General features: G+C 45.5%; 1 protein-coding gene across 1 annotated transcript; it reads left to right on the forward strand.

The window, feature by feature from the left end:
• The first annotated feature begins 31 nt into the window (after positions 1-31).
• On the forward strand, positions 32-24,291 carry Nsl1 (NSL1 component of MIS12 kinetochore complex). The gene is made up of 6 exons (XM_034512768.2): positions 32-303; positions 2,252-2,330; positions 6,545-6,675; positions 7,788-7,842; positions 20,499-20,566; positions 21,985-24,291. The coding sequence occupies exons 1-6, from the start codon at positions 70-72 to the stop codon at positions 22,261-22,263; spliced, it is 846 nt and encodes a 281-aa protein (XP_034368659.1). The 5' UTR covers positions 32-69; the 3' UTR covers positions 22,264-24,291.
• Positions 24,292-24,541: the final 250 nt, after the last annotated feature.

A 24,541-nucleotide genomic window follows, 5' to 3' on the forward strand; every position in this document is an offset into this window, starting at 1 on the left:
GGAGTGCAGGAGAGTTCCAGGGAGGGAACTTCCGGTCTCAGCGAACCCGCCTTAGTTTAAACCGGGAAGATGGCGGGTGTTCCTGAAACAGTGCTTGTATCCGCCCCGCAGGATCAAGATGTCCAGGCTGCCTCAGACTCCCAGGCCACAGCAGCAGCCTCTCCCCTAGAGGACTTCCGAGTGCGCTGCACCTTGAAGAAGGCCGTGGTGGAAGTGATGGAGATGTGCGGTCGCTTCGTACAAGGGCTCGGGGCCGCGCTGCCGGAGGACATCCGCGAGCTCGCGCTGCGGGACGCACAGTGGGTACGGAGCCCTCTTTCCCGGCCCTCACTCCACTCAGCCTGGCTGTGGCTCGGGGCCCGTGTGTCAGGCCTCCGCAGATAGAACGATGCCCCAGACTGGACCTGGGAAATGCCAGGGAAGGCAACAAGATGCTAGTGCCACTTGGGTGCTTCCTGTCCCGGGACATACAGGGTGAACACGTATGTAATCTTAAGAAACAGGAGGTATTAGTGTACCCATATTCTTGAACATGTACAGCACTATACGTATAAACAAGGCATCACATATCGCTTCCATAGTAAACTTTCAAATCTGACGGCGTATGTTTTACAAAACATTTCTTTTGGTACTGGCCATAGTTTAAGTGCTCAGTAAGGACAAAGTGGCTCTCCGATGGACCAGCGCAGCTGTATCGTTTGGTATGAGGAATTCTCCAGGAAATGATAATCCTTGAAGTCAGTCACCTGGCTAGATTTTTGGTCTTTGTTATTGTTTGTTTTTTGTTTTGTTTTGTTTTTATAACATCGTGCGAATGCAGGAAAAACATTTTCTTTTTAAGTCGAAAATAGATGAAGAAGCCGGCTTGGTGTTAAACTTTACCAAGATCTAGTTGAGCCGGTCATGACAATGTATGCCCAGTACTTAGAAGGCAGAGCCATGCAAATCTCTGTGAGTTCCAGACAAACCGGGGCTACATAGAGAGACCCTGTGTGTTCTGACCCCCGCCCCCGATCAGCCCTTAGACCCCACTTTCTCCGATATTTTTCAAACCCCTGAATATGATGGTTTCTGGGGAAAGACACTAGAAGTTGAAGGATTGATAACTCTCAAGCAGATACACAGCCTATATGTAGGGAAAAGTTTTAAACTTGTAACAGCACATTTGTGACCAAATGACAAGAGTGCAGAGTAAATACAGAGGTTATCAGCATCAAAAAACAAAACAGCAGTGGTTAAGTGAAGAGAATAATAGAGAAACCTTTGCGTTGTTATTTTGTATTCCGGTTTTGGGTACAGTAACCCCTACGTTATTCTCTCCTTGAAAGTAAGGCAAGAAGAGAAACCTCTCATAACATTTTTAGTAGTTATTTTGGGAGGTGGCTGTAAATAAGAGGGTTTGTCTGGTTATAAAAAACGCTAAGATAATTAGAACATGTACACGCAGGAAAAGACAAATGCAACTTCACCTCTAATAGCTTGTTGAATGAGATCTTGAAGAGAATTAGAAGTAAAGGTTCCTAGAGAAGCTTTGACTGTTGATAAACATCTAGGTCAAACTGAGAAAACACAGTGACATTCTTAAGTGATTGGTGAAGCAACAATGAGTATTTCAAAGACGATTTGTTTTCTCATTTAGTCCTCCAGAGTTTAGTATAGTTAGAATCTTACCCTATAAAAATAGGGTTGTTTGTTTTGTTTTTTTCCCCTCCTTTAGCGCTGGGACTTGAGTGCAGAGACTTCCTTGCTCATTTGAGCGGTGTTGTTCACTGAACTATATCACAGCCCTTTTGATAAGATACTAGTATAGAATATGTACTATAGCTTATAATTATCAGTCATTTGTTTATACTTTTTTTTTTTAATTATAGAAGTGGTACAGAAGGCATGCCTGTTGAAAACATTTTCAAACAATTTCGTACATTAAGTCCTCATTGACTTCCCCATCTGTCCTGAACCATTTCTGGAAGTAACTTACTGTTTCGGAGAGCATATGGTGGAGCCTAAACTTGCACTTCTTTACAGTTTACCACTGTGTTCTTTGTTGCTTATATGGTTGTGGTGATGGTCTCACAGATAGAGCCAGTGCAGTCACTACTGTGTGTTATGGGTATTTAGCCCCTCTGCTAATAGTTAATTTTTCCACTGTTTGCATTCTAGTTCACAGAGAGTCTGCTATTGTTTTACTAACACGTTTGAGTTCTGTAGTAGAGTCACTTTTGCTGACTTGCCTGCCGTGGATTTATTGCAGACTTTTGAATCGGCTGTGCAGGAGAATGTCAGCATTAATGGACAGGCTTGGGAGGAAGCGACAGATCATTGTTTTATGGGTATGTGATTTAAATGTTTCTTCTGTGGTTAATTTCTGAGGTTGTTTTTATTTTGAATGCTATTTTACAATCCTGTTCTCATTGTCTCTCTGTGGTGTTTGAGTAAGAGTGGCCTCCCTCGCCCATCACTTTGACTTCACAGTCAGTAGGGAATGGCACTGTTGGAGGAGGCGTGGCCTTGTTGGATGAAGTGTGTCTGTCCCTGGGGTGGGCACTGAGGCCTTCCATGCCCTGTCTCAGCTTGTCTCTCCATGTCTCTGCCTAATTCTGTCTGTGTCTGTTTCTCTCTGTCTCGGTCTAACTCTGTCTGTCTTTTTGTCTCTCCCCTTTCTTCCCCATGTGGGTCTCCAATGTCTTGCATGCATGCCACCATGCTCCCCACCATGATGATAATGGACTAAGTTTTTTGAAACTAAGCAAACCCTCAGTTAAATGCTTTCTTTTATAAGAGTTGCCTTAGTCATGGTTGCAAGCCCTTTGAGGTACCAGAGAGTGGACAGGCCCCATCCTACAGAGAAAAAAGCCCACCAATCCCTGACCTTGCCCCCCAAGATTATGCCCCCACATAATACCTTCAATCACAGGCCACCCTAGAAAGCTTTGTGCCTTCCCCCTACAAGAAACCCTACGTAAAGCCTGCTTCCTGCTCAGTTCTTCACTGCTTCCCTCCTGTGTTTTTCCTTTTAAGGAATCTGTTGTGTGTGAGGTCTGTTGTGTGGTGTGACTTTGTGGGATTCCTTACCAGGATACCTCTCTGCAATAACACTTGCAATGGTGTCTATTTGCAGCAACAGAACAGTGACTAAGATACCCACTCTTCTTTTTTAAGCATTCGTTGGGTGGGGATGTACAGCACAGCACAGCTGGAGGTCAGAGGACAGCTTTCAGTTGTTTTGATTTTCCCATGTGGGCTTCAGGGACTTGGGCTTGGTGGCAAGCACTTTTCCTTGCTCAGCCATTTCACGGCCTCTATCATTTATTTGAAAAAACAGTTATTATGGAATAAGAAGAAAGTAATGTAGATTATTGAAGTCATATCCCAAGAGAAACTCAGTGGGCACCTTGATCTACCTTGTATGGTGTATGACTTCCTAAAGGCTTCTCACCTGTCCCTGAGATGCTTTGGGCAGTAGGCTCTTGGAGGGTATTGTACAACTGTCCCTACTTACAGAAATAGGCCCAGAAAAGTTCCTATGTTTCCCTATAAAGCCCGTTATATGTTTGCATTTTTTAGATAATACTTAGAAAGGATAGTGAAGTGTTTTACATTTAAAGTTAAGTTTAAAACCATATGCATATCATGCAGAGGATGCCACAAATTTGTAGATAACTTTTGTTTTAGTGAGAGTTTTACTCCTGTGAACAGATACCATGACCAAGGCAAGTCTTATAAGGACAACAGTTAGAGGTTCCGTCCATTATCATAAAGGCAGGAGCATGGTAGTGTCCAGGCAGACTTGGGGCTAGAAGAGCTGAGAAGTCCACCTTTTGTTCTGAAGGTAGCTAGCAGAAGACTGGCTTCCAGGCAGCTAGGTCAAAGGAAATAAAGCCCACACCCACAGTGACACACTTACTCCAGTAAGGCCACACTAATGGTGCCACTCCCTGGGACAAGCATATACAAACCATCACAGCTTCTTAAGAATGTTTCCTTACTCCAAACAACTGATTGGCTGTTGTGTTGTCGGGCCTGCAGTGCTGTGCAGAGCAGGGTCTCCTGATGAGCCACACATGACACCCATCCTCTATAACATTCATTACTCTGGGTTGACCAAGATCAACACTCACACTTTGTCATCTGAGCTGATTACAGGCCCACCAGCAACTCTCTGTGCTGACAGCTTTTCTTCTCACCCGTGGCAGAGTGCTATGTCCAGAAGATTTTCTTGTCTGTTACTTGGGATTATGTTAGCTGTCTATTCAGAATTACCAAAACTGAGATTTTGGGTTTACAGAATGAAAGGATAAAACCACCAGCCTCAGTTTTGTGAAATAGTTAATTGTTGATTAGTAGTGTATATAGAAGCCAGGAACACTTCCCACACCACACAGCTCTTCAGGGGTTCTTTATCTGAAGCAAAGTGTCAGGGAAAGAGGCACAAGGCAGTGACACGTGTGTGTGTGTGTGTGTGTGTGTGTGTGTGTGTGTGTGAAAGGTGATAAAGTACAAAGAGATGTGTACTTTGTCATGTGCCTTGGAGGGATCACGGGAGTTTTTTTGTTTTTTGGGGGGCTGTTTGGTCTTTTTGGGGTATGTGTGTGTCTCATGCCAGGCGAGTACTGTGTCTGTGCTATCTTACACCCCTGTCTTAGGTGGGAATTGTAAGGAGGTGTGAACAGATTGAATGGCTTTGCTTCTAGGCAGATACATAGAAGCAGAATGGAGGCTTTACAAGAACAAAGGGGTGGATTGGTTTTTGTTGTTTTTTTGAGATGGGGTTTCTCTGTGTAGCCCTGGTGGCCCTGGAACTTGCTCTGTAGAACAGGCTGGTCTTGAACCCCAGAGATTCAACAGCTTCTGCTTCTTGAGCGCTGGTGTTAAAGATGTGTCCCACCAGCGGGCCAGGGGCAGAGGTTTCATTGGTTTTGTTTATTGAGATTTCCAAGTTCCTGCACTCGATAACACTCTGGAAAGAATGAGTAGACTCTGTGAGAGGCAGCCTCTTTCCTCTCATCGTAACTGCTCCGAATGGAAGTTCAGTCAGGCAAAGGTGTAGACGGTTCTGTATCTTTTTAGTAATAGACAACCATCAAGTTTTTGTTCATTTGTTCATACATTTCAGCTTTGCAGATTCTGCCCTGCGGTGGAGCTAAGGAACCTTTTCCTGCATAGAAGGCTGCAGTGTAGCTGAGCTGGCTCAGCAGGGAGTGTGAGCACCTGTAGACGGGAAGGAGAGAGCTGACTCACACCTCTGCATGCAGAGGTGCTGGGATGCACGGGCTCTCCCTCCCCATCACATACAAAAGAACTTTAATAAAATTGTCTGCTGTTCTTTGAAGGCCAGTGATGTCACTTTTCAAATTAACATAGTAAAGCTGAAAGCCCCTTATTTCAGAGAGTAGTGGGAGTTCCATATCTTCCTCAGATAGCCCCCAGAGAAGCCGCTGAGTAGACTCTGAATATTTGCTACGGGAGGGAGAGGCTGCACCTACTGCAGAGCCTTAGTCTAGATGTGACGAGCGAGCGTGTGCTGACATCCGCATACCCGCCAGCAAAGCAACTTTAGCAGTGTCAGTAGAGCTCTGAACCAAAGACTTAGGTCTTCAGTGTTCATAACTATTTCTTTCAGTACTGGGGACTGAGTACGGACCCCTACCAATGCCAGGTAGAGGCTCTCACCACTGAGCTACCTGCCCCATCCCAGTATCTTTACTCTAAAGGGGTTTTTTTTGTTTTGTTTTTTTGTTTGTTTTTTTTTTTTTAATGAGGCCAAATGCATCTGTCTGCAGTCACTTCTTCCAAGGTACTTCATTTCTGTACCCTATCGTAGACCTTCTGAGTCCAGATTTATACACTCGTAAGATTTCTGGGCAATCATTCCTTCTGCTTGAGCCTGAGAACCACTGTCTACAGCCGAGGAAAGATCAGATAAAACAGCTGCCGCTGAAGTCTGAGGACGTCCCCCAGGTCGCCATGTCATTCCTTTCCCTGCCTGTGAGTCAGGTCTCACAGTGGGCGCCCTTCCCATTGCTGTCACAGGTTGGGTTGGCACAAAATCAAGTGAAACCCTGTCCGTGGTATGAGATGCCTTTATGGTTTAATTATGGTGGGGAAGGGCAGAGGACTGGCGGGGCCTCCCCATTCTAAGCACTGCTCTGGCACTGAGTGCACCTCTGCCCCCCTCCCTGTAATCTATCCTGTGCTGTTTGGATCACTTCTGTTTGCAAGGTTCCTCTCCCAAGCTTCCTCTCCCTGAGCGTTTTCATCCAGTGCCTTTGTTCACACCTGATTTCAGACCTAAATGCTGTTTCTTTAAGTCCCACGGATCGTGTTTCCTTGTCCTGTAGCCTTCATCTTTATGCCCCGCTGCATTTATCAGGTGCCTGTTTCTTGGGACCACGCTGCGTGCTTTGTGTTTTCTGGAGGTGCTTGCTGATTGATCAGTGTGGAGATGAGGGGGCTCTATTAGTTTGCCACGTTTGTTTGCCTTAATTATTCTGTGACTTATGCTTATATAATATTTCCATACTAATAATGGACTTTTTTGAAATAGATTCTGACATTAAAGTGCTTGAAGATGAATTTGATGAGCTCATAGTAGATGTGGCGACAAAGCGGAGGCAGTATCCCAGAAGGATCCTGGAGAGTGTCATCAAAACCTTGAAAGCACAGCATGCGAGTCTGGTGAGACCATTATATTAAATCCTTACATGATATTTTACCACAGTAAAGAATTAGTTTACTTATCTTTCATATAGTGCAGGCCAGTCTCGAACTCACGATCTTCCAGCCTCCACCTCTCACGGGCTGGGATCAGTCACCATGTCTATCACATGTCAGTCTGCTCAGATTTATTAACACTGGAACGAATGCAAATGAGTCCTGGGCAGATTAGACCCGAATCATGATGCAGATGACGCAGGTCCACAGGCAGCGAAGACCTGAGTCAAACACTGAGGAGATCGCCGGTGTGCCACTGGCCCACGAAGTGACCACATACAGGCTTTCATTATGCCGTGTCATCTTTGCCTTCAGTTTTTGAGTTAGCAGACTTTTAAGTGTGACTCTCCAGGAGTGTCTCCTCAGTAATGCTTTGGGCCATTAATGGCCTGCACTTGATCTAAACATTAGAGTCCTGATAGGAAAAAGAAACCCTTGAGGGCATTCCCTTTCTCATATATCCGGCCTTAAAGAGAGCCCTTTTCACACTGCAGGGAAAACGGGCAGTGACTGTGTTGTGCCTCCCTCCAGCTGACCTCCATGACTTCCCTAAAGAAAACCTTGCAGCTAGTCAGGCCAAGGTGGAGGGACAGGACTGGAGAGCACTAGCGTACCCTTGTCACTGAGTGAGTAAGAAGGAGCGTTTGCCCTTTGCTTTCGCCTGACTAAGGCATGTCCAGCTGTTGCTGTGTGTCTCAGTGTGGAGAGTAAAGGGCTGCTGTGGCAGTTTAACCACTTTTTAAAAAGTTTCTGTGGAAGTACGAGTTGTGAGTTCCAAATGTTTGTCCTGAGTGTCCATCACACTGCGGTCCTTACCCTGTATTTTAGAACTGCCTTTCCTATTTCCTCTGACCGCCATCTTCATAGTGCTGTTTCTTACTGTGTGCAGCAGATGGCAGTACATAAAAGGTATTCAAACCTAAGGACATTTGCCCAGAGAGTTCAGGATCTAAGAAGAGAAAAACCTTGAGGCCAGCACTGTTGATGTGTATTTGCTCACACTAGCTGAAGTAGATGCTTAGTTATCTGAGGCATTACGTGTCTAAATCAAATGTTTTCATTTGTGCTGTGTTCAGAAGCAGTATCACCCTGTTGTACATCCTCTGGACCTGAAATGTGATCCTGACCCAGGTAAGCCAGTGTGAGCATGTGTTGAAGATGACGCTCCCTCTGTGAGCTCCTCCAGTGTGTCCTCTCCGCCACAGTCGATGCCTCGCACCTGTTTTGAGACTTGACAACAGTCTTCAGCGTTCTGCACAATTTCCCTCTCTCATATACATGCTGGGGTCAGATGGTGCAGAGCCAGTATGGCTGCACAGCTGGGCTGCTCCTCTAGGCACTCGCTTTTCTTTGTTTTGCTGTAGCTTTCTTTGTTGTGTTTTGTTTTCGTGACTTGAGATTTTGCCTTTAATGTGCTCCACCTGATTTTGTACATTTCTTGTCATGGTTATCTTTTTGGGTGCATTGTGTTCAGTACGTTTTGATAAATGCAGTTCCGGCCACAGTTGGTGAGTCCCACTTTGGAAGCAGACCGTAATCTTGCCCTGGAGAACTTGCTTATTTCCTAGCTTCCAATTCCGGTCCTCTGCTGTCAAGCCCTGTCTTTGCTGCCTTCAGTTGTGTGGAGACAGTGCTCTTTAGTCTCTTTTCTGGCTTCTGGTTTGGAAGTGGTGTACTGTGGTTCTATTTCTTTCCTGTCTCCTGTAAAGTGTTACTGCTCTAGTGAGCCTATCACTTTATCCAGTCCTGGGAAACTCTTCCTGAGCAAGAAATAGACCTGTGTGCCCTCTGCCCATTGAGTGAGCACACTGCCACTCCCAGTTTTCTCTGTTTTTACTGTCAATTTTAGTTCTTCTGGTTAAATAGATAAAATTCACCCACTAAGACTTTTATTGTCCTGCTGAGACTAGAACATAGACCCTGTGCTTGCTAGGCAAGTACTCACCACTGAATGGGCTTTTTATTTGTTTTTGTTTTTTGAGGAAGGGCCCACTATGTAGCCCAGGCTATCCTTGAACTCATAATCCTCCTGCCTCCATCTCCCGAGTGCTGAGATTATAGGTATGAGCCCCCGAGTCTTACTCAGTAGCTATTCTTTTATACTTGGTGATTAATTAGATTTATAAATCAAAATTTCAAATTCTGAAAGAACTGTAGTTTTAATTTTAAGCCTTCCTCTGGGTTTACTTCGTGCATGTACTTTCGTAGGTACCTTAGGTAAGGGCTGTGAGGGGCAGCACCTTAGGTAAGGGCTGTGAGGGGCAGCTCCTTAGGTAAGGGCTGTGAGAGGCAGCTCCTTAGGTAAGAACTGTGAGGGGCACCTTAGGTAAGAACTGTGAGGGGCACCTTAGGTAGGGGCTGTGAGGGGCAGCTCTGACTCTCTTTCAACCTTGCTCTTAAACTCTATTTGCTTTCACCATGTTGACTATATTGAACTTGTTATCATTGATCTTTGTATTTCTTTAAAGATTTCTTAATTTATGTTTTAAAATTATGTCTACGTGTGTGCGTATGTGACCATGAATGGATGCCGGAGGAGGCCAGAGGCATTGGATTCCTGGAGCTGTAGTTACAGGTGGCTGTGAGCTGCCCAGTGTGCATTCTGGGACTTGAACTCAGGTGCAGCTGGAGCTCGTAATGCTGCGCTCTCTGCAGGTCCCTATCCTTGTTCTTTGTAAACAGTGATTTCTATTATGATGGAGCTCTCGTGCCCCACATCTCTGCTTGTACTGGTGTTTCACCCCTGTAAACCTTCCTCACACAATCCTAACTTTTACATGCTAGGCACTGCTCTGGGTCATATCAGGCATGTGCTTGGGCCTGTGCCTTTCTTTCATACTTGGTGTGTGAAGCTACTTGCCTGATCCTTTTTCTCACTTAACGTTGTCTTTTCACACTGTCACCTCACTAGAGAGATTGTCCTTGTCAGCCTGTGTCAGGGTCCCTTAGGACCCCCTGGTCAGACCTACCACTCACTGACCATTTGGTCAGACTGGCCAAGGAGCTCCCAGGACCCTGCTGTCCCTGCTTCCCGGTGCTGGTGTTGCAGACAGGTGCTGCTGCACTCAGCTTTTCCCTCAGTGCTGGGATCCGCATGCAGGTGCTCATGCCTGCTTAGTAGTCATTTCACCCATGAGCCATCTCTGCAGCCCTGTGAGGTAAGGCCTGATTTCCTTCAGCTCATGAGGGTTGTCTCTGCAGTAAGCTCCTCTGTCTTACATTAGCTGTACTGATTATCTTCTGGGGCGTTATTTTCTTCACGTATTTAGAATTTGTGTCTGAAAGCTCCCTGGACTATGACTTCCCTTGTGTCCATTGCTCTGCCTCTTCTCTCTCCCTCCTGCCTCCAGTGTGTGCTGCCTTCACCTAGTCAGGAGCAGCCCACAGCGAGGGTCGTACACATGTTGGCAGCAGAGACTGCACACTTGAGATATTGCAGATAGTGCATCTGGCCACAGATGTGGGTAGACACATGGTACAGGCAGAGGCTGAGGCCAAGGCATTACTTCTCTTCCTGCACTTCTAGTGTGGCTTAAAGTACAAGTTGGTCGGTGGCAGTTTTTTCCAGCCTGTTTCAGAGTACGGAGGCTCATCTCAGGCTTTGGTCTTAAGCAGGGAAGCTGATGATTCCACATCCTGGCCTGTTGAGGCATCTCGGCTCCCTCTGTTTCCCAGGGAGTCAGGTTTGTAGCTACCGTTCCCTAGCTGGAGGCTGCATAAGGAAACAGTCCTTGTCAGGTTGTGCTGGTTCGCTGTGACTGAGGGGTCAGTTGTTTGCTCCAGAGCGCAGCGCGGCTCAGTAACTCAGATAGCAGCGTGTAAGTACCACGTTTACTGGATAGGCAGCATGACACTAGGACACTGTGTTCAGGTGGGAGGGCGCTTCTGTGGCGAGAGCAGATAGGTTATGTGGTTACGTTCAAGAGGAAGAACTCTAGAGCAGAGCCCAAGCAGAGCTCCTGAGGAATGACCGAGTCCACAGAACAAAAGAAGTTAGAAGTAAGATCAGACACTTGGCTGAGGCCAGATTAAAAAGTTAGGAGGCTGGCACCATGGTACTGCACGTCATGAGGTGCCAGGGGTCGCAGATCTGTGACCTATTTCTGTCCATCGCAGGAATGCTCATTCCCCTCCTCAGTCCTTAGAAACCAACACAAGCCGGGGTCCCCTGCGCATGTGTGTTTGGTCATGCTCAGGAGCTAGGTTGGACGTAGATGGGAAGCTCCCAGTTGGTGTGTTTCTGCTGAGCTTGCAGGCTTTGGGGGTTCATGGTCCCTCGTTTACTCAGTGCATTGACCCAGAAGCAAAACTGGGCTCCTTGCCCAGGCTTTCGTTTCCACTTTTTCATTTCCCTCTGCCTTGGGGCAGGACTAGGGAAGGAACGGTGTTCTCAGGCTGCTGAACTTCCACATTCTTAAGGGCAGTTCCCCCCACTCCCCACCTACTGATTATTTACCAACAAGGTAAGATGTGTTTCTCATTTGTCAGGGGCAACCTTGAATAGTCATTAGTGTAAAGTCCCCAAAGTGGAGCTCTCTCTCCAGTACTCACATTGAGCAGCAGTGATGGCGGAGGTGTCACTGTTCTATAGTGCACTCCTGAGTTCTGGGCTGGTCCTGCACGCTCAGGCAGCCTGTCGTTTTCTGATAATGCTAGCTGACTTCACACACTGCTGAGCAGTCTGTGTATAGATGACAACAGGTTAGCATCTGTGTCAAGCATATGTGTCTGGGCTATGGGACTTTTACTTTAAGGAGGATAAAAGTTTATTTTGAAGGTAAATATGACTGTGGCTAGGGAATATAGATTTAGGTTACTACAAATTTCATGTTGCGATATGGTAACAATTTCATGGCCTTTTATGGTAACAACAGAAAATCATAAACTGAGATAGACACTTTCAAGGTGCATCAGTGGAAATGTCGGCAGGCCGTTACAGAAAGGCCTCAGATGCTCTCTGATAGGAGAGTCACCGTCGTGGTTGATAGAAACTGAGGTCTGTTTGCACATTTTAAAGGATTTATCTAATGGTCACAAAGATGTTAGTTCACCTTCAAAGGAGGACACACAGGGCTGGGAAGGGCAGGAAAGATGACTCAGATAGTGAGGCTCTGACCTTGAAACACCTTACCCTCCCCACTGTACTCAGTAAGCTAGTCAGCCGCGAGGGGCTCCCTGTGAGCTGTGTGTGCTCCTTTTTGAAATGTTTTGTTGGCATTGCTAAGGGTGGTACACATTGGCATCATACAGATGTTCTTGTTGAGTCTGTGGAGGAGGAGCATAGAGAACGCTTCTGGGGGAGCCCATCCCTGATCCTGCGTGGCCTTAGGGCTCTGTCATGAGCACCGCAAGACCACTGAAGGCCGATCAATGCTCCTGTATCCGGAGTGCTTCTGTGCTCTTCTCAGTTATAAAACATGACAGACTCACTTAGAATCATGGTGAGGAAGGCCACAAGAAGCTTATTGCTTTGCAATTTCTTTAACAAATATTATGGTAATTTCTTTAACAAATGTTTTAACTTAAAAAATTTTACTAGTATATTTATTATGTGCATCTGTGCACATACGTGTGCATGCTACAGCATGTGTGTGCAGGTCAGAGGACAACTTGGAGAAACCAGTTCTCTCTCTCTCTCTCTCTCTCTCTCTCTTTTTTCTGTGTAGCCCTGGCTGTCCTCAGACTCAGAAATCTGCCTGCCTCTGCCTTCCAAGCGCTGGGATTAAAGGCATGCGCCACCACTGCCCTGCTCACTTCTCTCTTTCTATCACATGGATTCCAGGAGTCAAACTCAGGTTGTCCGGATTGGCATCAAGTGCCTTTTCCTGCTCAACTATCTTGCCAGCCAAGAAAATAATTTTTATGTGTATACAGTATATACATGTTTAATGAGTTTTGTTAAGTTTTGCGGTTTGTTTTTGAGACAGGATCTTGCTGTCCAGTGCAGGATGACCTAGAATGTGTGGGCCTCTTGCCCTTGCCTTCTGGGTCCTGTGGTCATGGATGTCTGTCACCTTGCTTGACTTTTAGAGATCATTTTTATGTACGTGTGTTGTCTTCCCCTTTTGTTGTCATTGTTAAAAAAAAGTCTTTGTTTGGGTCTACTCCTAGAATTATTGATAACTTGGGTTTGTTTTGTTTAGTTTTTTATTTTTGTTTTTGAGACACCATGTATCCCTGGCTGGCCTGGACCTCGCTGTGCAGACCAGGCTGACCTCACATGTACAGAGCTCCACCTCTCTGCCTCCCAAGGGCTGGGATCAAAGGTCAGCACCCTGTGCACTACAGATACAGTTTAGGCTTGAATGGGAATGATTGAGCGTACCTAATTAAAAAAGAAGAGGTATTGTAAAGTCATAGACATTTAATTTTAGAATGGTATCTGCATATTTTTTTTTTTTTTATTTCAGGAAGCTTTCATTATGCTGGAGCTAAGTTTTGCCTAAGTGTGACTTACTCTTTCAGGAAGACAGTGTGTGCTCTCTGGCAGAGGGATATTTTAGAGAGTTACATTGAATTCTAAAAGATGTGAATTCTAGTTCTATCCGGTTGCAGTTCCCTTTCCTGGGTTATTTGTAAAAGGAGGCTGTGAGCCTGCTCTGAAATGGACTGAGAACGACAGTGTGTGGTGACCACAGCAGCCCATACAGCAGACTAGGCTTCAGGGCGTGTCTGTCTTTCTGAGTTCTTAAATGCTGTTACAGGCAGGTTCCTCACGAGACTTGTTTGTACCCAGCAGCTTTACCCTTGTTGTGGTTGTTTTGTTTTTGAGACAAGATCTCTATGTAGTCTCAGCTGTCCTGGAGCTCGCAGGCTAGCAGGCTGGACCTCACAGGTCTGCCTGCCTCTGCCTCCCAAGTGCTGAGATTGAAGGCATGTGCCACCCCTACTTGGCTGTCCTGTAGCTTCACTTTTAATCTCCGTTATTCTTGTAGGAAAAAGTCATTGTGTTGAGCCCTCATGTCTTACCCTATGTAAAGTTAGCCACCGTTACTGCATCCCTTCTCATGTGACATTTGCTCCCCACCCCCTCTGTTCTACTCTGTCTTTCTCTGTCTTTCTCCCAGAATTATAAATTCCTGGTGTGGTAAACGCCTGGTGAGGTTATCCATCAGTCTTGTTTCTAACCTTCCATCTTCCTGATCCCGTCTGATCAGCTCCCCTTGCCTACAGCCAACTTTCATCCTGTCTCTGCCCCTTTCACACCATCCTGGGAATTTCCTCACTTCCCCCGCTGGATTCTGCTTCCTGCTTCCTGTTTTCTCCTGTTTCTCATTGATTTCCTTATTTGGATAGAGTGTATCCTGTGCACCTGCCTCCCACCTGGAACTCCCCAGTCCGTTTGGCATCAGATCCCTGTTTAAGGCAGATTCTCCACAATACAGTTCCCCTGTGAGTGATTACGGAAGTGTCGTCTATCATGGCTGTATCCCGTCATAGCTTTTGAGCACCTACTGTAAGGTACTGTGATCACCACCAAAGATTCCAGGATTAGAGAACCAGGTCCTCTTCCCAGGACGTTCTTAGTGCTTAGGGATATTCCAGACTTCTCATTGTTGTCCACACTGCTGCTCTCTAGTGGCCCTTCCAGACAGCTTGGAGGTAAGGGATGATGGGTCTAGCCTGCCATTAAAACATCACACACTTGGGTGTGAAAGTCTGTTTGTAAGTATGCAAGCCTTCAGCCTACCTCCGGTTTTACACACAAGCCCAAACCACTTGTGGGCTTATATGTTCTCACTGTTTGTACAGAAGATGAAAACAGGTATTATTCAGCAATGGGAAAGTAAAGACCAAAAGGTAGAACTTAATCTGTAAGAAGCCTTGAGAACGGGCTCGCAGGTCAAGGACTATAGCTGCTGCTACTAGTAAAGCTACAGTGATGAAGACTGTGGCTGCCTGTTCACACAGAGAAGTACGATTCATTGTTCCATGTGTGTGTTTGTTGCAGAGTAATGTACAATACACAACTTGAAGTTACACATGCATTCATTCATTCATACATACATACATACATACATACATATTAAAAACCTCTATCTAGATATATAAGTGTGAGGGCTAGATACACATGATAAACGTTTTAAACTCTGTTCAAGTGTGTCTTATGTTTTCATGTGAATACAACAGAGTCTTAAGAACATGGAATCCTAAGGAAAATAGTTTATTGTGTCTCCTCAGGTCAACAATTGAGCTTATTTCTTTGTTTTTTTTTTTTTTTTTTTCTTTGTTTTTTTTTTTTCTTTTTTTTCGAGACAGGGTTTCTCTGTATAGCCCTGGCTGTCCTGGAACTCACTCTGTAGACCAGGCTGGCCTCGAACTCAGAAATCCGCCTGCCTCTGCCTCCCGAGTGCTGGGATTAAAGGCGTGCGCCACCACCGCCTGGCGAGCTTATTTCTTTAAGTTCAGAAGTAATTTATCTGGGAGAGTAAAGTGAGGAACAAGATATGTTGGACACATCCCCATAGACCTGAAGACCTCCCAAAAGGCTTGCCTGGTGACCAAGCATTTAACACATTGGCCTTTGGGGAACACTGTAGGTCTATTGGAATGTTCTAGATAGTCACTCATTGAAAATTTTAATTTACACTTAACGACTTACTGATTTGAAATCTAATGTTGGATTTGTTGCCTGTTACTTAGTAACTTATCTTAAAATCTAACAGCTTAAAACAGTAAACACATATTATATCCCTTGTGGTTTCTCAGGTCATTAACCTGGTAGAAGCTTCAGTTCCTCAAAGCCTGAGCCTCTCAGCTTCCTGTCACCTCTCAACTTGTTTCGCCCAGTGTCATGACAGAGAGTGCCCACCCATGAAGGAACTTGTCCTCAAACACCTTCATCTCAGATCTAACATGCTGTTTCTTGAACTTTAAGTTACTGTTCATGCAGAGAAGGAAGGCACCTCGTGCATGGAGTACACACTGAAGCGGACTACTCGTCAGAGCATTGTAAAGCTGGCTGATGCACACAGAGATACTCATGCTTTGCTGCTGTATTAGGAGTCTCTGAGGGGACAGTCAGTGGGATCGGGATGAGAGGGGACCACAGGCTGTGGGTCTGGTAGATTAACTATAGCTGATTCCCAACAGAAAGGCCAAGCTAGCTGTTCAGTGAGTTTCTAATCTGGTGCTAGAATCCTGGAGAATTCTAGAGAGTTGCTGGTATTCAGGCTAAATTGAAATCCCAGAGAAGTAGGTTCTAATAACAATGAAGGAATGCCTTAGTAGCAGGATAGATGAACTTGCCAGCAAGAGTGGAAGCAAACAGGCAAAGAGCAAAAGCTTCCTTTATCTATGTTTTTACGTGGGCTGCCATCAGAAGGTGTGATCCAGATTTAGGGTGGGTCTTCCAACTTCAGGTGATCCAATCAGCAAAATTTCTCACAGACTATTCAAGTTGACAACCAAAATTAGCCATAGTTGTGGAAATACACATAAAACTTAGCATGTTGGACTGGAGAGAGGGCACAACAGTTAAGAGCACTTGCTGCTCTTAGGAGAGGGCTAAAGTTGGGTTCCCAGCAAGCACCCATGTCTACTGGCTCACAACCTCCTCTATCTCCAGCTTCAGGGGCTCTGACAGCCTCCTCTGGCCACTGTGGACATGTTCATATACACACACACAAATAAAAATAGTAATAAAATAAATAAGTTTACCATATTGTGCATTTTAAAGCCCATCATCTACTGGTAGCCAGTGTTGTACATCCCGGGGTTCCACAACAGTTTACTACTCAGCAGAAACTCCACAGCCATCCAGTAGTTCTCTTTCCCTTGCCAGCCCGGGCAAGCACTGGCTGTATTCTGACTGCATGGCTTTGCCTGTGGTGAGTGCAACTCTGTAGTATGCGCTTTCTGTGCCTGCTGGAGTGTTGCCAGTGTCGCCTCCCCTTCCTGTGGCAGTTGAGACCATTGTGTGTGTTCTGGTCTGTCGGCTCCTTGCTGGCAGGTCCAGGCGAGAGGAGAGTGTCCTGGTTCCAGTCTTGCCGGGTCTCTCCAGGGCTGAGTGGGATGGTGATAGTGTTGACAGCCAAAAGAAACACCAGGTCAGGAGTCTTGTCGAAGCAGGAGCTCAACTTTATTGCTTCAGCCTCTCAATTATATAAACTCGGAGCATAGGGAGGGGATTTTTGGTGGGGTGAGATGACTTAGGGGTTGGGAAGGGTGACAGAGGGTATGCAGTGACTGACAGGGCCAATGGCAAAGCTCTACATTAGCAACCAACCATCAGCGAGCCAAACAGGTCTTGCTGAGTCACCCCAATACAGAAGTGACTGAGACAGGTCTCAAAACTTGAGCCAGGCTTGGGTTTGTCCACAAGGCCCAAACCAGGGCCACAATGGGGCTCAGCACTGGTCGGTTCTTATTCTTGACTTAAGCGACCTAGAGTCACCTGGGAAGCGAGCACCTCAATTAAAAGATTGCCCAGATCATGCTGTCAGTGGCCATGACTGTGTGGCCCTGTCTTGATTGTTGATTGCTACGATACAGAAGGGCCCAGGCTTGGTGGATGGTACCATCCCTGGGAAGCTGGCTGTGCATGAGCCAGCGGGAGAACAAGCCAGTGAGCAGCATCCTTCCATGGCCTCTGCCTCGGCTTCCCACCCTGACGGCCCTCAGTGCTGGATGGTGACCTGTAGGTCAGCCAAGGAACCTTTCCTCTCCTAGTTGCTTTTAGTGATTGTCTGAGTTGGGGTTTCTTTTGCTGTGAAGAGACCTCGTGATCACAACAGCTCTTAGTAAGGAAAACATTTTACTGGGGCTGGCTTACAGGTTCAGACGTTTAGTTCATTATCATGATGGGAAGCATGGCGGCATGCAGGCAGATGGTGCTGAAGAAGCTGAGAGTTATGTAGCTGGATCAACAGGCAGCAGGAAGAGAGTGACACTGGGCTTGGCTTGAGCATTTAGCTCATCCCAGTTGATACACTTCCTCCAACAAAGCCTCACCTACTTCAAGGCTACACCTCCAGGTAGTGCCACTCCCTCATGATGGAGCATTCACACGTGAGCTCATGAGGGTTGTTCCTATTCAGACCACCATAAAAATGGTATTTATCAGAGCATCAGAAATCAAACTAGAATAGTGTATTGTTCTGTTTGGTGAAATGTTCTGTACACACGTGTTAGATCTAGTAGAATAGCGTATTGTGTTTGGTGAGGTGTTTGGTAAGGTAAGGTCTAGTAGAATAGTGTACTGTTGTGTTTGGTGAGTTGTCCTGCACACATGTGTTAGGTCTAGTAGAATAGTGTATTGTTGTGTTTGGTGAGTTGTCCTACACACACATGTTAGGTCTAGTAGAGTAACGTATTGTTGTGTTTGGCGAGGTGTTCTGCACACATGTGTTAGGTCTGGCTGGTTGGTGGTGTAGAAAATGGTGATTGCCTTAATTTCTTATTAATATTCTTTAGTCTTTTGTTACAGGTGGGTTTGAAGTCTCCAACTGTTACTGTCAAACTGTTTCTTCAGTTTTGTCAACTCCTTTGTCTTGAACTTTGGGGTTCTGTTTGGTATACCTATGTATACAGTTGTTAGGTTGCCAGGTGTGGTGGTACATGCCTTTAATCTCAGCATTTGGAAGGAAGAGACAGGTGGATCTCTGAAACCAACCAGGTTTAGAATTAAAAGAAGAAGAAGATAGAAGTAAAGCTGATGATCGGATGAGTTGCCCCTTTTATCAGTGTGTTCTCTTGTAACTGAGGTGAGTGCAGCGGGAGGGGTGAGTTATGCCCAGGGCCTTGCACAGTTGCCGAGCAGCAGCCCCAGCTTCAGGAAGTCCTCTGTGGCCCCAGCTGTCCCGTGATGGCTTCTGTGTGGAATGTTCTGGTCTTCCCTTCACTCTCAGCTCTTGCGGGCTGTGCTTATAGGGCGGTCATGGTATGCTCTAATTAGATCATTTGTTTTTATCCAGTTGCCAGCTTCTATTTCTGCCTTTCAATAGCAAAGTAGCTGATAGTGACATTGTGACTGACAGGGGAGGACTTGGCTCCGCCTCAGCATTTGTATTCTGCAGTGCTTTCTGTCCATCACGTCCTTCTGTCTACCACGTCCTGTCCCTCATATCCCCCTGTCCATCATGCCCTCTGTCCACCATGCCCTCTGTCCATCATGTCCTTCTGTCCATCAATCACGTCCTTCTGTCTGTCACATCCTTCATTTCTCCTTTGTTCACTTGATCTTTTTGCAGCATATCACTTTTATTTTCTGAATAATTTTTAGGGCAGTGATTTTCTTAGAGATAACAATTGGTGTGTCAACATTATAGCCATATAATTTTAAACAGCTTTCTTTTCACACTGCATAGGAAGTCTCTTCTGTGTAGGTCTACCCCTCTCCTTTACTGTCATCACCATTACATCATGTGCTGACTGACATAGCTTCATAGAGTGCTTTGTAAATTATGAATGGTATCATGCTGGCTTTTATATCAGCCCATGCGGCTTTACTGGTGTCTTCTTGTGGCTGTAAGGTACTGGTCTAGCATCTGTACTTCAGCCTGAGACTTGCTGCATCAGAAAAGGGCTGGGTGATGCTTGTTGATGAAGTGCTTCGACCTAAATTTGAATTCCTAGAACCTAGGTTAGAAACTGGAGACACAGAGGCAGTAGGAGCCATGGGGCTCGTTAGCCAGTCAGTCTGGCTGAGCCAGTGACACTGAGGAAGCAAGATGGAGGGCGGTAGATCTCGGAAGTCCCCGATGGTGACCTCTGTCCCCCAGTGTACTTGTGCACACGCGCGCGCGCACACGCACACAGAGATGCACACATGCACAGATCACACACACACACTCACACAGATAAACACACACAGATGCACACATGCACAGATCACACACATGCACTCACACAGATAAACACACACAGATGCACATGCACAGATGCACACTCATGTACACATGTACAGATACATGCACACATGCACATGCACACATATACAGATGCACACACATACTCACACTCAAAAAAAGCATCAAGAAAGGAAAAAGAAATTTGTAGTACTAGCAGCCAAAGCTAGAATTTTCCACCAGATATCTGTCTACACATAGCCTTAATACAGAGTGGTTACGTTCTAAGTTTAGATGATGGTTTACTTTAAAAACTTTTTTTTTTTACTCTGTGTGTGTGTGTGTGTGTGTGTGTGTAGTATACACATGATACAGAGTGCACATGAAGGTCAGAACACAACTTTGTGAAATGGGCTCTCTCCTCAAGCCTTGCCTGGGTTCTGGATTGAACTGCTTGCCAGGCCTCCTTGCGACTACCTTTGCCTACTGAGTCATTTCACTGGCCTGTGGTTTACTTTTATAAAATTCAGAATCATATAAAAATCATGTTTTAGTCTTCATTTGTCTTCCCCTCGATGGCATGCAGAGGTGCCAGCTGCAGCAGCCCTTGTATCGTGGGTGTGGGCGCTCACGCTCAGGCGGCTGTCCTAAGTGCATGCCTCTGCATTACACGCCGACGCGCTCCTGCCCTTTTATTTATCTTCATAAATTAAATAGGACATTGACCTTAGTAATTACAAAGTACTGAGGCTGGGGTGGCACACGCCTTTAATACTAGCCAGGGAGTCAGAGGCAGCAGAAATCTGAGTTTGAGGCCAACTTGGTCTACAGAGTAGGTTCCAGGACAGCCACAGCTACACAGAGAAATCCTGTCACAACCAACCAAGCTCTTAGAAAGATTAGAATAAGGTGAGTTGTCCTGATTGATTGCAACTAAGTGTCCTCATGATTGGCTAATTAGATAGAGAACCTAAAATGCTGTCTGGTGGTTTCTTGCAGCTTCTCGTGTGGAAGATTTGAAATGCCGCGGAGAAACCATAGCTAAGGACATGAGTGAGGCCATGAAGGTAAAGCTGTGAGCTGGGAACGGTCGGTGCTGGCCAACAGCATGTTTGGGGCACAGCAGGATGCTCAGGAGTCTGTTATGTGGCTCATGAGTACCTTTGTTAAGCAACAGTAAAATTGAGAGTTCATTTGTCCTACTGTGTGCCACATATTCTGCTTGCAGGTCCTGAAAGCCCTGTGTTCTACCTGGCTTCTCTAGTGAGATCTAGTGAGCTGTGTTGGCAGCTTGTCAGACACTTTGGGATAAGGCTGCTTGTAACCTGTAGGAGCATGTGGTGTCTGTGTACTTGACATTTACTGTCCTGTCCAATCCTCATAATAACCACAGAAGATAGGTGTGTAACCCCAGTTCACAGATGAGAAAACAGAGGCACTAAGAACCTAAATGAGTTGCTCACCCAAGTAACTGAAGCAGAACATCTGGCTTTGGAGCTTGTTTGTGTTGTCTCTGCTTTTGTGCTGGTGTGACCCCAGCTCGGGTGTGTGACCCCAGCTCTGGTGTGTGACCCCAGCTCGGGTGGATGCTTAGTGCACACTGTACCGGAGCTGCTCCCTCGGCATGGGGTTAGCTCTTGATCATTCTTCTTAAACTACTGCTGGAGAGCCTCCAGGTCGTAGTGCCATGGCTTCTAGTGGGACACTGATTTTACCTAAACATCAAAGCAAATTCCTGGTACATGGACATTATTTCAAACTCCAGAACCTTCCCAGCTCTGATGTCTGCCTTTTTTTTTTTTTTTTTTTTTTTTTTTTTTTTTTTTTTTTTTTTGTATCAATTCTATGTTTTCCCGATAATTGATCAACTTAGAACTTTTATCCTATTCTTGATCCAGAATTGGTGGTGAGGCAGGCTGCTGCCTGACCAAATGGAATCATTCATTTCCTTCCTGTCTGTTTCTTTCCTGTTCTGATAGTGGAGTTGAGTTCTTTTAAGGACAGGGCCTCACTGCATTCCACACGCTGGCTTCAAACTGGAACAACATTCATGTTCCACCATGGCTGGCCAAGGTTGAGGTCTTGGGCAGAGTCTCAGACAAAGTATAAAATGCTTACTGTTCCATCCATTATAATCAAAATGTGCCTCTCCCTTCTCTTAATGATCAAGATTCCAAAAGCATGCTCATCAAATAGCAAGATTTCAGACTTTAAATTCTTATCTCTGAGCTTCTCTTACTCCTATCAAATTTAACATTGCTACCAGTTATTGTAGGAGTGAGCCATATCTTCTGAGTCTTAGCTTTTAGTTAAAAATCCCTTTACTTAAAGTGGGATTTTAAAACACAGAGCCAAATATCCATAACTCCTGAAAACAGGGCTTAGCAGTAAACTTGACCTGAGGAATTAAAATGCAGGGTGTCTGTGTCTGTGAAGTGTGCCTGTATCGACATTTACCTTTCAACATGAGATTTTCCTTCCCAAGGCTTTGCCCGTGTTAATTGAACAAGGAGACGGCTTTTCCCAGGTCTTAAAGATGCAGCCTGTCATCCAGCTGCAGAGGATCAACCAGGAAGTCTTCTCCAGCCTTTACAGGAAAGCAGATGCCAAGTCTGACAAATATGTGACACATGTAGAAACCACACCAACTGAGACTGTACCCAGGAAGGCCTCCAACATTGTGCTAAAGAGAAAGCAAGCCCCAGACTGCGCCCAGAGAAAGTGCTACCCGCTGCAGCTGAAGAGAATTAATCTCGATATGTGAGCTCTGGTGGCGACCTGAAAGTCAGTGTTGTCAACATTTGGGTCACAGTCTGATGCCTGGGTGACTTTATTTAAAGTAACTGACTCTGTTCAGGTACAGTGTACTGTTGGGATATCCGGGAATACGGCAGAGGCCTATGCTTCTTCCCTTGAGTCCCTGTGCAGTAGGTGAAATGAATTTCCAGTCCTGCACAGACCTGTTGGTGGCCTCAGATGACAGCAGCTCTTGGCTGCCTTGCAGCTTTCGAGGCGTTCCAGGGATGTGCTCCAGGGGTTTGTGCTGCACAGCTCTCTCTGTGAAGCTCTGAGGTGGTTCCCTGTGGCTTAAGCTGGCATTGGCTCTGCAAGTGCATTTCTAGGCAGTTTATTAGATGGATGCACAGAAAGTGGGCCTGACCTTAGGTTTGTTCCATGGTCATTAATTTGAGGTTTTAGAGTTTTGTAAGATAAATGAGAAGGCTATTATTTGTGCAGGAAATATTCTTAAAAAGGAAACCTGGGGCACAGAGCCGCTATTTCTTGCCTATGTTTTCATTTTCATTTTTCATAAATCTTTGAACATAATTTGACTGGAAGCTGATAGTTTCTTTTAAAGTCCTTATTTCCAAATAGATCCTTCCAGTTCAAAGTACACACTAGGATTGGTTGACATGTCATTTATCACAGATCTAAGCAGAGTACACTGCTCTAGTTATGGACATTTGTATATCCGAGATGGAGTGTCAGACTCAGGCGGTGTCAGCAAACTTACACTGAGATTTGAGCAGTCTCTTACAGCATGCCTGTGTCTCTTACCCAGTGCGTTGTAGACAGGGCCTCCAAGCTTGCCTTTGGGTGATTATACTTTTGTCCATTTTCAGAGGAATTTACTGATCATGACTTGCCAATTCTGTATTGCTTTTGTTCGTTATGTCCCAATGATCGTAAACATCTTGGTTTGTCTGCTTTTCTCAGTTGGGAAAGTTATATGGTGATGCTGTTCTATGGAACTTAGATTCTCTTTTAGTTAAAATTTTATTTGATTTTGTGTTAATAATTGTATGGAGCAGTGTTTGAGTTTTTAAAGTAATGTATAAAGACCAAAATCTCTGCACTGTAGCTTTCCCAGCTAACAGGGCATTCTTGGTACTGGGTTTTGTGGGTGAGCAGGCTGGCGCTCTGCATTTCAGAGTGAACTAGTTCTCGCCCTAAAGCCACTTGGTGACTCCAGAAGGTGACTGTTGGTACTGTGCCTCTCATGGCATTAAAGTACTATGAATGATTTTGCTTGAGAAGTGCCCAAATAGTCAAGGCTAGGACAGCGGGCTGGGAGGCAATATGGTGGGATGCCACTGAACCGAGAGCTATATATAGTAAGATGAGAGAATGAGCTTGGGGGCGTCCCCCTAGGGATCTACAGAGTCAAATCGTGAAAGGCCTCTTTCCACACATGGGCTATGACGTCATGCTCAGAGGAGTTTGGAGTGACTGACACTCCAATACCAGTGTGACTTGAGCCTGTGGCTTAAGCACTCACTTAGTAGTAAGCTCTGAGAGGTGTTTTGTCCTCAGTGTAGAAGCTAGCTGATCAGAGAACCCCAAGGATCCTTGGGGCCCACTTACAACTTGAGTTCTTAATGGGGGTTCTCTTCCCAGCAGGTCTGTGGCAATTGTGAAGATGTTTTTGCCTATCATAACTTAAGGTGTGTGTGTGGGGGGGGAGGTAGAGGTGTATCACTCATCTACTGAATAGATGTCCCGATGGCTGGCATGGCTAGCCATCTGTCCCAAGACCAGTGATGCTGCGGTGGAGGAGCCTGCTGAGGAGGGGACAAACCCACAGCATAATGTGGCGTGGTCATTATAGCTCTCCCAGCCAGGCTGGGAGATGTTGTTTGTCTTGGTTGTATAGTTACTGCTTGTCCACATATCCCACTGTCAGCCTTCATAAGACAAACTGCAATGTATGATCTTACTATATAAAACCAGACTATAGAATACATGTAAAAAAAAATCCACAAATAAAAAAGAAATGTTAATTGTAATTACACTTTTCTTGCGTTTTAGGAAATATGTGTTGATAGAGTTAAATGACATATTTTGGAATTTGCTCTTTAAGCAAAGAAAAGGGATAGATTGATTAAGCAGATGTATAAGAAATATCGATGTTGTTGAACCTCTGTGATTTACTCTGTGTGTGTGTGTGTGTGTGTGTGTGTGTTTGCTTGTGAAGCAGTGGACAGATGAGGCTTGAAGTCTTGTGTAGCCCAGTCTTGCCCTCAAGCACAGAGGTGTAGACC

This window comes from Arvicanthis niloticus, chromosome 10 (assembly GCF_011762505.2).
Source record: "Arvicanthis niloticus isolate mArvNil1 chromosome 10, mArvNil1.pat.X, whole genome shotgun sequence".
NCBI lineage: Eukaryota > Metazoa > Chordata > Mammalia > Rodentia > Muridae > Arvicanthis > Arvicanthis niloticus.